Source organism: Anguilla rostrata, chromosome 10, assembly GCF_018555375.3.
Source record: "Anguilla rostrata isolate EN2019 chromosome 10, ASM1855537v3, whole genome shotgun sequence".
Classification (NCBI taxonomy): Eukaryota; Metazoa; Chordata; class Actinopteri; order Anguilliformes; family Anguillidae; genus Anguilla; species Anguilla rostrata.
The window spans coordinates 43160405-43178150 of record NC_057942.1 but is presented as its reverse complement, the minus strand read 5'-3'; the positions used below and the strand labels follow the sequence as shown (position 1 = coordinate 43178150).

The window sequence follows — 17746 nt, the reverse complement described above, 5'->3', positions numbered from 1 at the left end:
TATCATCCTGACTTCAAGCAGTTCTACCATGCCAGTCAGAATAGCTCCTGTTACTCTGACATCAATATTAGTCTTTGACTCAAACACCGCTGTAGCATAGTAAATCACAAACGTAAGTTCTCGATGTAGTTACCGTCCATGAATATTATTCTAGGCTGTTATGAATCAATATTTTTGTTATGGTGGTAAATTAATAGGAAAAGGGGTAAATTACTTCATGAAGTCTGGGGTTTTTTTTGGGTCCCGGGTTCTCTCTGCCTAACTCTAGGGATCACATACCCCCAGGGCTTGAGTACTGTCAGTTTACTTTAATTTACAGTGCATAGCTATCCGTGGCATGTTGCCGTGGTTACTCTGAGTGCTTAGCAGATTCCTCTATCCAGAGCTGCTGTTTATTTGCACATCGCATCCATTTATACAGCTGGATGTTTACTCTAGTGCCTCGCCCGAGGGTACAGCGGGTCCCTGGTGGGAGTCGAACCTGCAGCCCCCTGGTTAGGAGCCTAATTGCTTAATTGGGTGCTTGGCACTGGCGCCTTGGAGAGCTGCGTGTTTTGCCCCGAGCGCTGCAGACGGGCGGGTGGAGTGAAACTCACAGGACAGCCTTCTGTGTGTGTGTGTGTGTGTGTATGTGTGTGTGTGTGTGTGTGTGTGTGTGTGTGTGTGTGTGTGTGTGTGTGTGTGTGTGTGTATGTGTGGCGTGTGTGTGCATGTGTGTGGAGTGAAGCTCGCGGGACCGTCTGGTTTCTCGCTCTGTGATTGGAGGGACAGGCTCTCCCCGCGGCCCGCTTGGGTTTCCTGTGCCAGCCCTTCACTCCCAGCCAGCGCCCGCCCCTGCCCCGCCCCGCCCCCCCTCCAATCCAGAACCTGCCCCAGACCCACCCACCACTCAGGGATGTGCGTGCGTGTGTGTGTGTGTGTGTGTGTGTGTGTGTGCGCGTGTGGAGTGTGGAGTGTGTGCACACACACCAAAATTTGTGTGCATGTATCCACACTGAGAGCAGGTGTGTGCTTACCCATGCCTGTGTTTGTTGTGTGTGCATGCCTGTCTGTGCATGCAGAGATTAGTATGTGTTTGTGTTCAGGCGTTGACATGCTGATGTGCACACACACACGCGGTTGTGAGTGTGTGGAAAGTAATGCAGGTTTTGTATGATTGTGAGTGTGTGTTCAGGGTATTGCAGTGGTTCAGAGGGGCGGAGTTTGTGGATGGGGGAGGGGGCGGGGCTCAGGCGGTGACCTCGCTGGGACCGCCTCCAGAGTGTGTAACAGTAAGACTAGAGTCCCAGAGAAAAGGGACGGACCCCCCCCGGACCCCCAGCGGTGTCGCCCGGCTGAAACACGATCACAGCCGCGATCGATCAGCGCTCAAATTCCCCCTCCCGCGGGGTGTATCCGGCCGGTATGAGGAGCAGGGGGGGCGGACGCTGTTCGCCTGAAGCGGTTTTCACGCTTGGCGGTGGCAGGATAAGCTGACCGCCTGTCCGTCACGCGCTGACAGGCGGCTAACCGTTCTACGCCGGCGTGTGAATGAATGAGACGCATCGCGTGGCACTCGTGTGGGGATTTCCCGTTCGTTATGTATGCAGTACGAGCACTCAGGACCGAGAGCTGGTGTCCTGTACTGGGGGTGCCAGTGTAGTATAATGGGTAAGGAGCTGATCTGGTAACATAAAGGTCACAGGTTCAATTCCCGGGTTGTAGCCTTGAGCAAGGTACTTAACCTGCATTGATTCAGTATATACCCAGCTGCATGAATGGATGCAATGTAAATGCTACGTTTAAAAAAAAGTCATCTAAGTCACTCTGGATAAGAGCGTCTGCTAATTCTGACGCGTTCTGCGCTGTCTGTCCCCCCCCCCCCCCCAGCCTACGTGGACGGGAACATTCACCACATGGCTCTGCTGATCTCCGCCGTCATCTGCTTCATCATCCTCGCCGTCATCCTCATCTTCGGCTACTTCTGGTGAGAGCTCGCCTGCGCGATAATCCTACGCCACCTCACACCACCTCACACTCACCTCCGCACCACCACCTCACACCTCACCACACCTCACGCACCTCACACCCTCACTACCGCACACACCTCACACCTCCACACTACTCGCAGCACCACCTCACACCTCACACCTCACACCTCACACCGCACACCTCACACCTCACACCTCACACCTCACACCTCACACCTCACACCTCACACGGTGCCCACAGAACCCCCCGTCGCACACATCGGGCACAGAGGAGAAGATCATCACCCGTGCCCACTGCTCAGCCTACACAGCTGGCTTTTCATTAGGCCCTAACGCACACATTAGCACTGTGTTAAAAAGAGAAATGGCAGTGTAGTCAAGTGGGCTCAGAGGATGAAGCATAAGTGTGGAGTAATTCAGAGTTTAAGGACATTTGAAGTGGACGGTTGGCCCTTATGAGGCTATCTAATCACTTGAAGTGAAATGATTTCGACTTGACGGCGCCCCCCTGTGGTCGCGTAGGTACAAGCGGCAGGAGTCCCGGCCGCGATACACCATCAGCCTGGAGCAGGACCAGACCTTCATCCCGCCCGGGGAGTCGCTGAAGGACCTGATCGAGCAGTCCCAGAGCTCTGGCAGCGGCTCGGGGCTCCCCCTGCTGGTGAGGGAGCCGCACTGCAGCTCTCAGCTCGCCCTCCACACACACCCATGCATTTCATATGGAACCAGTGATGTACAAAACGATGTCATTTACTCTAATCACCACACGCTAAGGACCAGATAGCCCCTGTTTTAATGACACCAGTGGTAACTACTCGATCGCCCCTGTTTTATGGGGGTAATAGCTCGATAGCCCCTGTTTTAACAGTACTTGTGGTTAATAGCTCGATAGCCCCTGTTTTAATGACGCTTGTGGTCATGAGGCGCTGGGTTTGGACCCAAAGCGCTGAACTGCGGTGTAAATGACCAGCGTCCCGCGTCCGCAGGTCCAGCGCACCATTGACGTGCCGCTGGCTGTCCAGGTCAGCGCACCATCGCCAAGCAGATCCAGATGGTGAAGCAGATCGGAAAGGGGCGGTACGGCGAGGTGTGGATGGGGAAGTGGCGCGGGGAGAGGGTCGCCGTCAAGGTGTTCTTCACCACTGAGGAGGCCAGCTGGTTCAGGGAGACGGAGATCTACCAGACCGTGCTGATGAGGCACGAGAACATCCTGGGTACGAGGCTTTAACACGGACTCAATAAACACAGGGGTGGCTGTGTGTACGCGTACGAACATTAATGTGACCATTGAACATTGTATTATGAATATTTCTGCATATTCTGTTGACACTACAGCACTATGTATCGATGTGATTGTGCTCATTTTTACACACAGTGGTGTATATGTAGGTGCATAATTGCAATGATACATCAGTGTCTGTATAGGTACCAATACGACAATCAGTACAGCAATGTCTACATTCATACATTACGGTTTATATAAATATATCAGTATCTGGATTTATTAAAGCAATATGTCAGTTTATGTATATATAAGGCATTTATATACATTAATGTCTGTATATATGAAGACAAAAGGCCAACTATGCAGCACAAGATAAGTCCATCTATACATTCAAGACAAGCTACAGATGCAGTGTAACTGAGACTCATGTTTTTTTATTTTATTTAATTTTTTTAATTTCCTTCCCAGGCTTCATAGCGGCGGACATCAAAGGCACGGGCTCCTGGACGCAGCTCTACCTGATCACCGACTACCACGAGAGCGGCTCGCTGTACGACTACCTCAAGTCCACCACGCTGGACACCAAGGCCATGCTGCGGCTGGCCTACTCGTCCGTGTCCGGCCTGTGCCACCTGCACACGGAGATCTTCGGCACGCAGGGCAAGCCCGCCATCGCCCACCGCGACCTCAAGAGCAAGAACATCCTGGTGAAGAAGAACGGCACCTGCTGCATCGCAGACCTGGGGCTGGCCGTCAAGTTCATCAGGTCAGAGAGAGAGAGCGACTCAGAGCGGCGAAGGGTTTGCCCGCGAAATGAGCCGGTTCTGCCCTCAAACGAGCTCTCAGAACAAAACAGAGCGTCTCTAGCTTTTTAAGAGCAGCTTTTCCCCACCAGGGAAACTACACTTACTTTTCAAACGCAACACTTTATGATCTGCTAACTCAAAGTGCTTTTTATACGCGTGCTTTCAAGAAAAGACACTTCAGAGGAAATATTAGCCCGGCAAACTTGTGATTTTCTCATTAGAGAGCACTTCATTTGCACTGAATGTGTTTTTCGTATCGGTGCCATTTCGTTTGCGTTAATTTTTTGCAGTATAAATGATCTTCACGTTATAATAAAGGTGTTTTTTAACACGGAAGGTCGCTCGAGGAGTGGAGAGTAAAAAGAGAGAGAGTAAAAGAGAACTCCTCGTGCGGTGTTTGAGTTGGCTGCGTCTGAGCTGGCTCCTGTTGATAGAAGCCAACTGACGTTTACCAACTGTCCCTGCTGTTTCCATGCCGACAGCGACACGAACGAGGTGGACATCCCGCCGAACACGCGCGTGGGGACCAAGCGCTACATGCCCCCCGAGGTCCTGGAGGAGAGCCTGAACCGCAGCCACTTCCAGTCCTACATCATGGCCGACATGTACAGCTTCGGCCTCATCCTGTGGGAGATCGCCCGCCGATGCGTCTCCGGAGGTACCGCCCACTCCCCGAGAGCCGCGCTCTGACTGGCCCGGCCCTCTCACCGCGGCAACCATGTCTCCGCCCCCTTTCTCAACTGTCTCGCTTGTAGCCATTTGTCTGTCTAGTCTTTTTCCTGCATAAGTTAAACAAAAATAGAAAATGAAAAGTAAAAAGATATTCCTTATACAAGTCAAACATTTAGGCTGTGACTTTCCCAACTGGGTTGAATGTTTCCGATTTAAAAAATGTCCCTTACATGTTTTTTTCTGAAGCCTGCATAATTTTTTTCCAAAAGAAAAATTATTTTCTTCAAATTTGGCAAGAGTGCACTTACATTGCCAAGTCATGTACTGACATAACAAACCGATTACAGAAAAGCAATAAGTAATGAAACTACAGTAAAGAACATTTAACATCTAAACGACAAACACATGAAATTCCCCGTGGACTATTAAAGGTCTTTATTTGTTTATGTATTAATGCTAATGTTACTCACTCCCCCCTCTCTCTCTCTCTCTTTCTCTCTCTCAGTATACTCTTTCTTGTATCTTTAATCTAAATGGTGTGGTCGGTTCGGTGTTTTTTATGCGTGTTAATTTGATGGTGATGGACGTGTTTTTAAATGCGCCTGATCCTGCAGGTGTGGAGGAGATCCTGGGGCTGTAATGGCCTAACGAGCTGGCACTGATGTGGGTGTGGGACGATAACGATGCGCTCTGGTGTTCCTTACAGGCATCGTGGAGGAGTACCAGCTGCCGTACCACGACCTGGTGCCCACGGACCCGTCCTACGAGGACATGCGGGAGGTGGTGTGCATCAAGAGGCTGAGGCCGTCCTTCCCCAACCGCTGGACCAGCGACGAGGTACTGGCGTGTGCACACGCAAAAAACACGCTCTCCCACACGCAAACACGCATCACACGCGCGCAAACACGCATCACGCAAACACGCACACACGCTCTCCCACACGCAAACACGCACTCACAAGTGCAACCACATGCACGCACACACACACTCACACAAACACGCACACGCATCACACACGCACTCATATAAGCAAACACGCACTCCCACGTGCAAACACGCACTCGCAAGTGCAACCACACACACACACACACTCACATGCACAGTGGGAAATTGTCTTATATTTAGATTTTCCATTTAATTCTACTCGGCTGAAGTTAACAAAGCTGTCGCCTGTTTTTGCATCGCCTGTGTTTCTCTCAGCGAGCGGAGATGCACGACAGTGAGCGTATAAATAAGAGTGCTCTCGTTAGAGAGGGTTCATGTGTGGGCGGTGCTGCCATATATAACATGGTTTGAACATGTCTGATTGAGCATTGAGCCATGCAGTCATTAGGCTGGTGTGCATAGCTGCCTACATCTTAGCCTCCGCTGCAGAACGCACCACACTGTATTGTTCTGAAAGAAAACTTTTCTCACAGTGTTATTTCAAAGTAAGCATAACTTTAATTAGTAAGAAGTGTGGGCAGAGATATTTGAGATATTTTTGAACTGAGATATGAAATGGAGGAGGAGGAGATGGTCTTGTGTTACTGTTCCAAACGTTTTAGCTCAAAGCTTTATTTTATACTCCATGCACACACACACACGCACGCTGTCTCTCTCTCTCTCACACACACTCACTCTCACACACACTCTCTCTCTCACACACACACTCTGTCGCACACACACACACTCTGTCACACACACACTCACTCTCACACACACACACTCTGTCACACACACACACACACACACACACTCAGAGCGGTGTTTCTCTGTGCCCTCAGTGCCTGCGCCAGATGGGGAAGCTGATGACGGAGTGTTGGGCCCATAGCCCCGCCTCCCGGCTCACCGCACTGCGGGTGAAGAAGACGCTGGCCAAGATGTCCGAGTCCCAGGACATCAAGCTGTGAGGGGGGGAGGTCTCCGTGGCAACCGCGGGCACGCCCCCCCCCCATCCTCTCCCCCCGCCCCCCGCTGATCCCACCCCTCAGAGCCGCCTCCCAGGAACTGTTCAGACAACGGCTGAGGAGGAGGAGGACCCCTGCTGGGGACGTACCGGCCTAACCCCCCTTCCCTAAACCCCCCCCCCCGAACGCCTCCGTTTTGCTTCGGAGCTGCAAGGACAGACGCCGGCGAAAGCAAGCGGGCTCGGATTCGCTTTCCGTGAAAGCTCGAGCGAGCATCGGTCAGGGGAGGACGGCGGAGGAAGCCGCCTTTTTACCCACAATCCTCCGCTCCCGTTCAGCCGCGGCAGGGTGCAGGGAGCGGCGGCCGCGGGGAGAAATTCGCTCAGACAATCTGAAGCCATTGCACAGTGTTCTTTCCCTTCTTCTGTTCTGTGTTCTCCTTCCTGTTTAAGATCGCATTGCAGCCACTCCGAGAGGGAGAGCCCGCGTTTGATCGATTGTAGCGTACCGCAGTACAGGGTCCTTCTGCCAGTGGGCAGCTCAACGCCTCGCCCGTGGGTTTGGGGCGGGCTGGGCGTTTGTTTGAAGAGATGCTAGCCACAGATGCTACAGATACATGTGGGTAGAACTTCACAAAGACCTGCTATCACATAGTCAACACAGGCTATCGCCTAGTTTACACATAGTCACCAGGGCTCTAGCAATCCAACACTGTGTGCCTTCCGTACAACCTTAGATTCAGCCTTAGAGAAGCCGTTATCCCCTCATTGAAGTTCAGTAAAATGAAATGAGACGTATGACGATACTTTGAAATGTAATTTCAGTGAACATGAAGGATCAAAACCCAAGTAAATTATAAGATATGAATGTAAAAGGCATTCTGCATTTGTACATCTGTTTATCTCTAAATTTCACAGAAGCAATCAGTTCAGTGCATTTCCTGGATGTTTATGAGATCAGCAGCTGTATTACGATATACTATCTTGCCAATGGTTTCGAAAAAACTAATGTTGGGAATACTAAATCTCAATATTACGGATAATCAAGGTGCAGTACCATGTGAGCACGGTACTAGTGTTTTACTGGCCAATTTAAATATTTATCTTGAAGTACTGTACAGTTTTATATAAAGTACTTTCTCATAAGACAAGTTCTTACATGATTCCAATTGTTCAACTAGAACTGTCACTATAAGGGAAATTAAAAAAAAAAAAAAACATTGTGTTTGTGAAACGCAAGCCAGAATCATCCTTATTGGTGATCTTCTTTTAATCCTCTTAAAATGAGAAATTCATATTGTGGCAAGAAAATAAAATATTGTTTTGGCAAGAAAATAAAATAGTGTTTTGGCAAGAAAATAGAATATTGTTTTTGCAGTTGACTTTCAGTTAATTTCAGCAGTTTGTGCTAAGGAAGGAGGGTTGCCAGTCAAGGTCAAACCCCACACTTTTCCCACTATCACATCTGTGCTAAATGAAAACGTGTTAGTGCTGTGAGCTCTGCGGCTGGAGTTTTTTCACCGTACTGCCGAGTGTTTTTTGGGACAGAAGGCCGAGAGCTGAAGGGAGTGAGTAGGGTTTGATCGCCTCGGTTACCGCGCCGTCATGCTCTGTTTCTTTGGTAACAGTGTTCCCCTTCTGAGATGCATCAGGTCGGCCATTTTAGATCTTAGGGGCTGTAGTTCTTTTGTAGCTAGTTTTCAGACACTGATGCCAAGGTTACCCGCACCAGTTTTTTTGAGTAAAATTGATGATGGACTTGAAGTTTTGTTTTTTTGTTTTTTTTTATTGTGTACAGAATGCTCTCCCCGTCCACGGCTTGTGCCTTATTTAACCTGTACATACCTGTAAATGAGAGTGAATGTATATGTTATAAGCGATGTACGTATCAGGCTTAACATTCCCCTAATAAATGGTTTCAGTCTCCATGCTGTTGTGGTGTTTGCAATATCTAGTACCGTTTGGGATTTTCAGTGGTCTTCACCATGGATGGAAAGCCCAGGGGTCAGAAATTAAAAGCATGTATTTCCAAATTACATTAAAAGTTTCCACCCCATGAACTAAGCCAGCTGTAAATGGCAGGACAGAACTGGTTGAACTTTGAACTTTGGTGTCAGGAAATACAGTGGTGACAACATTTAAGTTAAAATAAAAATAAATGTGCTGAAATAACCAACATGGTTAGCAAGAATTCCCTCCCAAAAAAAACTGCTTCATACCGACACCCTTTCAAAAATAAATAGTCAACATAAACACGTACATAACCAAGCAAAATGACTTTGGCAAAGACATTTGTCCCATTTATGCCATGTACTGATATCCAAAGGTTTAAGTCATTTTAAAAAATAAAGTTTCCTGTATTTATGTCTATTAATTCCTCCTCATTTAAAATCAAGGCCACATTTATTTGCTACATTACTTCTGCAGTTTCTCTACCTTGGAAATGATCAATGTCAAATGACCAGAAACACAAATTAAAAATTTGGGGAATTGCCTTAAAATCCTAAACCATGAAAAACTGAAAACTATTATGACATCATGTGACATTTGACAGGAATGGGTAGGAATACTAAGGATGACATCACAATAAAGACAAGATTTACTCCGTGTTCAGAGTTGCTTATAAATATAATTTATTACTTGTTTAAAAATTCTTTCTTACACTTTTTACAGAACTTGACAGAGGGGATGCAAGCATTTGCAAGTATCAGTCATGAAGCGTGCCAAACAAGAATGGATCACATCCTCACTTTACAAATAATATTCATCATAATGGTAAAATAATGCTCATATAATGCACTTGCTAGCACTGTTCTATTAGTACATTTTGTTTATAAAGGATGCCAAGATTGCATAGTAGACACGGCTTTAGAAAATCGGACAGCTTTTATAAAGAGAAAATAAAATAGACAAAAAAACAAACGTACAAACTACTAAAACTTTACTGCAGTTAAATATACTGAAACAAATGGTAAAAATATGTCTGATAGTAGACGTCTGTACATCATAACGCATTTACATACTTCATTACCTAAACACAATATTTTACTCTTTACGGGCCTTCCCCCCCCGCCCCCGTTCCTGTATCTTATTTTTCGGCTTGTCGAGGCCAACATGCGCTCTGCCCAGCCGAAACTCCGCCCCTCAGCAGCTGGACAATACCCAGCATGACCGGGCGGCATAACAAGGAACCAAAAACAGCGAATCGATACAGAAAATATCACAACTGTTCACCTCAAGTTTTTCTGAAAAAAAATAAAATAAATGGTTTTGGAGGTTTTTGAAAACACCCCTGGAAATACGTCCTTTCGCTTCGGAGCAGTTTGAACGGTTGAGCCTTTTTTTTTTTCAACATCAGCATGTATAGTCTGTTCAATCCAAGGATTTTTAAAGGCCTGGACTACAATGAGACCGCTTCACCTTTCAACCGTAAAACATGGCAGCTCCCCCTAGTGGGCGTGACACAGAATATCAATACAACCATTTGCCTACGTGCACACCAGTATAAAGGACTGGATCATTATCCTTGTATTGATTCAATAAATTAGGGGTTTTGTAAGTTGCTGATATAAGCATAAAAATAAATATAAAATTAACTCCTAAGATGCCCATTTGTCTATTTTTTTTTCAATTTATTTTAATTTATTAGTAAATATATATTGTATATACCTGTGAAATTGGAATGTATAAACACCTATATTCACTAATATTCTTTCAGAGTGACCCTGCAAAAGTACCTTAGAAAACAAACCCATATAACTAGTTAGGGGACATCATTTAAAACAGAAATAACCATAAAATTCTGATATGTTTAATTGGTAGATTCTTAAGAGTTTTGATCTTTTTATTCTAATGTATTCTCATATAATTCATACCTGGGATGTCACTGTTTGGTTTATTTGCATAACTTCCAAAAACTGCCCTCTAAAAACAACTGCAAGCACAAAGTCACAAACAAATGAAGGATCAGCACAGATACATGTCCTTGCTCCAATAAAAAATAAAACGTAATAAAGGTACACCAGTACACATTTGGCTGGATAGATGCTTTGTTTTGAGTATAAATGTACATGTTCTAAGACCTGGCTTAAAATTTGGGTGACTGGACCAACAATTTGAAGAAATTTCATTTTCATTCTTAAATTAGATTAATTACCATTACCATTTCAATGAAGTGAACTTGACAGATTAAACTTTTAAACTAGTCCATTAAACATTTTTTTCTTTTTCTTAACATTCTTATAACCATCGGAAATGATTTAATTTAATCTGTAAAAGGATGGGAATGAGTTTAGCTGAGACTCTTTTTAAAACTCTCAGTAGCGGTGACTGGAATATTGCTTGTGACTAATGGTACCCAGCATGCTTTGCTGTTCACCGTTCTGGAGAAAGCGATCTGTGCGTCGGGTCAGCTTCACGTTTGGACAGCCGTCTTCGCCACGCTCTCCCCTCACTGTGAATGAAAACCTTACGGGTCCAGGCGCATCACACTTGACACAGGAAAATAAAATGGCGAGTGCTCAAATGCACCTCTGTTCAACAATTCGGCAGGTAGGCAAAAAAAAAAAAAACCGTGACTCAAAGAATTAGATTCCCCACCAACCCTGGTTGAACTTAAAAAAAAAAAAACAATGATATTAATGTTAAAAATAAACAAGAAAAGTATCACAAATTACTTGGTAAATGAGTATTTACATACTGTCGTATGGTTTTGTATCTGGCAAAAGGAGGACGGCTTGCTTCTATAGATGCTGTTCCTCGGTGTGTCCATTAGGTGGCGCCAGAGAACAGTGAATGTAATATAACAGACGATAAAGAAAAAAAGATATACAGGCACAATATATTGTTGCATAAAATAACTGAAAAGGAAGAAAATGATAAATGCATATAAATAAATGTGATACACATACATATATGTAAATATATGTATGAATTGAGTACTTGAGTGTCCGTAGAAATAAATGAGAAAGAGGACAAGCACAAGATGTCATATTTCTGGAGAAAAACAGGTGGAGATCCTGGTGCAGGTGAGAGAGGCTGTGTTTGGTTCTCCATCAGACACCTGCACCACTGGGGGGGTGACGCCCACCCCCTCCTCTCCACCCCTGAATCCCCCCTCCCCCTCTCTGACCCTCTAACCACACCACTCCCCCCCCCACCCCCCACCCCCCACCCTTTCCCTGTTACTGAGTATCCTACGTGCAGTAATGTCCGGAGTAGGAGGTCATCCACATAATATGGACGGCAGTATAAGGCGTTTCCTAGGAAACTGTATAAAGAAAAACAAGAACTGTACCAAGGAACGTACAGGTAAGGCTAACGAGAAGATCCTCTTTTTTTTTGTTTGTTTGTTTGTTTTTGTATCGTAGTCTGGGGGTTTTTTTTTTAATGTTTTCGTTTTTGTTGTCTTTGCTGTTTTTTATTTAAAAAACAAGAGTAGGCAGTAGCCCCACTCATGAAAAGATCACACACAATTGTCTAATTATTAAATTTTTGTTTTCCTCTTCAAAGTCATTAACGTACTCTCTCGGGGGGGGTGGGGGTGTGACTGCAGTCTGCGAGCCGGTTCGCCGTGCCACCCCCCCCTCCCCTGGAGAGGGGCCCCCCTGCGCGGGTCCAGGGGGCGGGGCCGGGGGCCGTCAGTGTTCCGTCATGGTGGGCACGGTGTTGTCATGGCGACCCATCTCCTCCAGCACGGCGGCCAGCCGGTTCAGGTTGCCGTCGGGGAAGTGCTGGGCCTCCCACAGGTCCAGGATCACACCGGTCGGGCTCGACTTGGTGGCAAAGTAGTTGAGGTACCTGCACAACACAGAGAGCCACAGGTAAGGGAGAACAGCCACAGGTAAGGGAGAACAGTCACAGGTAAGGGAGAACAGTCACAGGTAAGGGAGAACAGGGACAGGTAAGGGAGAACAGCCACAGGTAAGGGAGAACAGCCACAGGTAAGGGAGAACAGCCACAGGTAAGGGAGAACAGTCACAGGTAAGGAGAAAGCCAAGTAAGGAGAACAGCGCAGGTAGGAGAACACCAGGTAAGGGAGAACAGCCACAGGTAAGGGAGAACAGCACAGGTAAGGGAGAACAGTCACAGTAGGGAATCACAGGTAGAGGAAGTCACAGGTAGGGAGGAAATTCAGAGCTGCACTGAGGTCACGCAGCGACTCTCTCCTGGAAGCCCTTTGCACTTTGGAGAGCAGCTTTAACCAAACAGCAGCAGGGACCACTGCAGCACTTGAGCTAGCAAGCTGGCTTTCACCAGACTTCAGAGTCTGCACAAATTCAAACAGCATTAACTCCAAAACTGGGACACTTGTACCCCTAGGGCCACTTGGGCTCAAATGTTAAGTAACAGATTTTATTTAATACTTAATTTATTCATTCATACATCTATTAGTAATATATCTACATTTATATTTAAAAAATAAAGCACTTAAATGCTAAAAACTCTAGCATTTACTTAAGGTCACACATCCATGTCGTAACTGATACTGCTCATGCAAAACCCAATATCTTTTTACTTTAACTTGGTCACCCTATGTAAATTAATTATTTAAATTAATATCTGAATAATGCATACAGTGAAATAAGCTCGGAAACCACTCTCAGATTGAGCAGACATATAAAATCTTTCATACTGCCACATTACAACGAGCCAGTCATCAGGCTGGGGATCTTTAGAAGGGGGCGGGATCTGCAAAACTGGGCGTTGAGGATCGAATATGAATCGAGATTCAGCAGCTGCACTTCCTGTTTCTGGCCTCTGATGTTTTCAGAAGCATATTTTAGCAGAATGTTTCGGTGGAATAAGAGAGAGTTTAAACTGTCCTCCATCTTTGAGACAGAACGAGCAGCGCCAGACACCCTCATTTGCATAGATAAGGGCGGAGTTTCAGCTTCCTGTTTCCTGTCGATATTGGTGAGGGACAAGCAACATGGAGAACCTCTTCAGGGTTTTAAAAAAATCCCAAAGAAACAAGACTTTGGTTGCATACAAAATTCAACCTGATGCCGCTGTTAAAAACCTGCTTGTGGCCATTTGGAAAAATGCGACGACGCGCGTCTGCGTTGTCTGGAACCGTGCATGTGAAAGCATGGTGAAGCGAGCGCAGCCAGGAGCTGATGGTGAGCTCACCCTGAAGCGGGCGGGGTTGTGAGCCCCGTGCGGACGCGCAGCGCGGAACAGATGGTCCTGATGCACACCTCACGGCGAGCAGACGCACGCAGGCCGCATCACCACAGAGAGAGGAGCATGCTGGGATTTTAGTGCTCTTCACTCTCTTTCCAAATGCCCACTCTTCCTAAAAACCACCGAAACACCCCTCCTTCCCCCACCCCCACCCCCACCCCCGCTCATTCTGTTTCCTCCGATAAGCCGTCCCCTGCTGGGATGTGAACTCGACGGCGGAAGAAGCGCCGTTTGTTTGGTTCTTCCCCCGCAGACGCCGTGAAAAAAAAATGGCGTGAAGCTCAGCTCCAGCATCCCGTCGTCTGCTCTCCTCTTCTTTCATTTTCTCTCTCCCTCCGTCTCACTCCACCGCTCCGTCCGCCCGTTTCGCCGTCTGCGTCTTAAACGCGTCTTTCCGGGAACGGACGGCTCCTTTGCGTTCGGAGAAACGAGGGGGGGGGGCTTTCTGTTCCCTGTCCTCCGCTCGGAAATTTAGCACTTTTCCTGGACGCAGCCCTGCAGAAATCCTGTTTTCTTTTTTTTTTCCTTTTTTTTTTGCTGATTGTGGTGGGAGGAAGGGGGCGGGGCTTGTGGGCCCAGGGTGCAGTGACCGTAGGAACGCTGTCTCTGTGGGTGTGTGTGAGAGAGAGAGAGAGAGGGCGGGGCCTCACCTGTCCAGGTTGAGTTTGTGTGAGAGAGAGAGAGAGGGCGGGGCCTCACCTGTCCAGGTTGAGTGTGTGTGAGAGAGAGAGAGAGGGCGGGGCCTCACCTGTCCAGGTTGAGTGTGTGTGAGAGAGAGAGAGAGGGCGGGGCCTCACCTGTCCAGGTTGAGTGTGTGTGAGAGAGAGAGAGAGGGCGAGGCCTCACCTGTCCAGGTTGAGTGTGTGACAGAGAGAGAGAGAGGGCTCACCTGTCCAGGTTGAGTTTGTGAGAGAGAGAGAGAGGGCGGGGCCTCACCTGTCCAGGCTGAGTGTGTGAGAGAGAGAGGCTCACCTGTCGTTGAGTGTGTGAGAGAGAGAGAGGCGGGGCCTCACCTGTCCAGGTTGAGTTTGTGAGCCAGCATCCTCCAGTCGTTTCCGCGCGTCTGCGGGGCGTCCAGGCTTCCGCACAGCTTCTGGCGGATGGACAGCGGGATGCGGAAGGCGTTGGGTCCCACCAGCGTGGTGATGCTGCTGGCCGGGTCCATCAGCGAGGTGTCGATGCTCTGAGTGTCCTGCAGGGGGCGACGAGAGAGACGGTGTCAGCTCTGCGGAAATAAAGACCTTCTGCTCTTCTGCTCCACAGCGCTAACGGAGCCAACAAACACCAGACAGACCCGCCAACGTTCACACAACAACAACAAAAACGATATGAGAAATGAGGCTGCAATTTGGGTTTAAAACATGCATAAATTGTAGGTGTTTCAGACAAGCTTTTCTGGTGAAGTTTAAGAAGAAGCCAGAGAACTCTGAGATACCCACACAAACATACACACACTCACACACACGTACGGCCCCCCCGTGGAGAGATTTATGAAAACACGCTCTTCATTCGCGTCTCGCACAGGGAACGATGAGCTTTTAATTCCGGTCTTCTCTTCCGATCCTCCTCCCGTCTTCGTTATAAATGCTTTTCCTAATGAATTTCAATAATAAACAAAGCGCCGATTACCCAGCTCAGCTTTTTCCCAGCCTCATAGTGCTATTACAGCAATTTCCATTACAGGGTGTGTGTGTGTGTGGGGGGGGGGTACTAATTAATACAATATGGCACAAAAATAAATATGTAAATGCTAACGCTGATGACAGTGATTTGTATGAGGAAGTGATGCAACGCTGAATCAGTCTGTGCTATGTTATGTTACCAACAGCTGTTTGCGAGGTTTGGGAAAACACTAATATTAATCACTGTAACACTCAAAATGTCCTACTTCACCTTAAACACACACACACACACACACACACACACACACAAATTTACTGCCTCGACTTAGACATACAGACAAACACATACAAATGCACACTCAGAAAAACAGCGGTGTGTGTGACCCGTTGTTCAATTACATTGAAGCAATAAACAGAAGTGCATCCAGTCAGGAAATGCAGAAGACAGAAGTCATGTTCTGACTGCGGTCATCACGGTCGTTATTATACGTGTGTTATTTTACAGAACAGAGCTAATGAGCGAGGAGGTAAAGTGACGTTCGGTCTGACGTACGTAGCAGCGAACGCTACTTCTGAATTCCCCGATAATTAACATCGAGTGCTCCCCTGTATCCAGGGCCTTTTCTGCGCTGAGAGGAAGCCAGAGAGGGCCGAGGGCCACAGCACCACACCCCGAGGCCCGTCAGTGGACACACACACACACACACACACAGCACACACACCACACACGCACACGCGCGCACCGCACTCTGAGGCCCCGTCAGCAGCAGGGAGCTGCATTCACAATCCGAACAGAGAAGCCGCGTTTCACCACGAGCGCGACCAGCGACGTGAGCATGAGCGGCCCCTACAGAGAGCTGTGCGACGGGTGACTCACATATGATGAGTGATTCACATATGATGAGTGACTCGCATATGATGAGTTACTCACTTATGATGAGTGACTCACTTATGATGAGTGACTCATATATGACGAGTGACTCACATATGACGAGTGACTCACATATGATGAGTGACTCAGATAGATGGGTGAATCACATATGATGAGTGACTCTCATATGATGAGGAAAGTGAAGTGATTCGGCTTAGAGAGGGCTCTATGGTGACTCACAGCGAGTGACACAGGAGGACTCACATGAGTGACCACCGTGAGCATTGACGGACTCTTCATTACGCACTCAGCAGATGTTGGTTCTCACAGTTGTGAAAGTTTAGTCTATCGTAGCATTCACGACGCTTTATTAGATCTGCAGCTGTTTTGGTTTTTCATCGTTTTAATTTTACGTCTGTCAGAATCACAAGCCCGCAAGCGCTAAGAGATCTGGGTTTACATTTCATCTGTTTTAATGTCGCTCTGTAAAGAATACCAAGCTCTGAGAGAGATTTGAGGTTATTAACATGGAAAAAGTGAGATGTAGGGAAAGAAGAATCACTGAGAGAAAAAGCACAGGGAGGGACAGAGGGAGTGAGAGAGAGAGAGAGAGAGAGAGAGAGAGAGAGAGAGGGAGAGAGAGTGAGAGAGACAGAGAGAGAGAGAGACAGACTGAGAGGGTAGTATGCATATTCCAAGTCTTCCTCAACACTACCACACACACACACACACACACACTATCCACACACACACGCAAACCAAACAATACCAGGGCACACACACACAGTTTAAATCCTCCGGTAATGTGCTTCCTGGGGCAACTGAATCAATAGAGCCAATAAGCAGAATACTTACAGCTACACGGCACAACTGCACAATATTACGCCCATAATTCACCGGCCTCCCTTAATGCGAGCTGCACGGCGGCCATATTGATTGCGTCTTGGTTTCAACCGTACGTTCGCTGCATTTTTTGATGTATGGAAATGACTTTTAGTCCTAGAATTTACATGACAGCTTTTTAATTATTAAATAATGACGCACATTTGCAGTAATAACGAGCTGCAGACGCTGGAGGGTCCAGGGGGAGCTGTAATAACAGCGTTAACGGGTTTGAGTAATACCGCAGAAACAAAGTTATGACATGAAGCGGGTTACAGATTAGCATGCTTTAGATAGAGGGGAACAGCGTCCCTTTATGTGGCTTGTGAATGACTGTCGTGACATTAGCGAGGGATCGGGCCCAGGGATGAGGACGAATCACAATCTGGCACGGTGAAAACAGGGGGTGTCAGAGCAGGGTATTTAATGTCGGGACATAGTACTGTATGTCATGACAGGAAGGGTGTGTCACGGAAAAGGTATGTCAGAACAAGGCATGTCAGGATAGATTGTTTTAGCAGGGTATTTAATTTCAGGACATGGTGCTGTATGTCACGATAGGAAGTGTCAGGACGGGGTGTGTCCAGACAAGGCATGTCAGGATAGGTTGTTTTTAGACAGGATA

The 17746-nt window shown here is 47.3% G+C and overlaps 2 protein-coding genes across 2 annotated transcripts in view; one reads left to right on the top strand and one right to left on the bottom strand.

The window, feature by feature from the left end:
• LOC135233597 (bone morphogenetic protein receptor type-1B-like) overlaps positions 1-8487 on the top strand; it is a 102337-nt gene extending 93850 nt beyond the window's left edge. Inside the window, exons 8-14 of the mRNA XM_064297317.1 lie at positions 1870-1966; positions 2493-2633; positions 2994-3184; positions 3664-3961; positions 4484-4659; positions 5380-5510; positions 6440-8487. Coding sequence (XP_064153387.1) covers positions 1870-1966; positions 2493-2633; positions 2994-3184; positions 3664-3961; positions 4484-4659; positions 5380-5510; positions 6440-6565 — 1160 coding nt within the window. The 3' untranslated portion in view covers positions 6566-8487. The remainder of the gene's footprint in view (positions 1-1869; positions 1967-2492; positions 2634-2993; positions 3185-3663; positions 3962-4483; positions 4660-5379; positions 5511-6439) is intronic.
• A 3246-nt stretch (positions 8488-11733) lies between these two features.
• The window catches only part of unc5ca (unc-5 netrin receptor Ca), a 157704-nt gene continuing 151691 nt past the window's right edge, over positions 11734-17746 (bottom strand). Inside the window, 2 exon segments of the mRNA XM_064297316.1 lie at positions 11734-12360; positions 14760-14938. Coding sequence (XP_064153386.1) covers positions 12201-12360; positions 14760-14938 — 339 coding nt within the window. The 3' untranslated portion in view covers positions 11734-12200.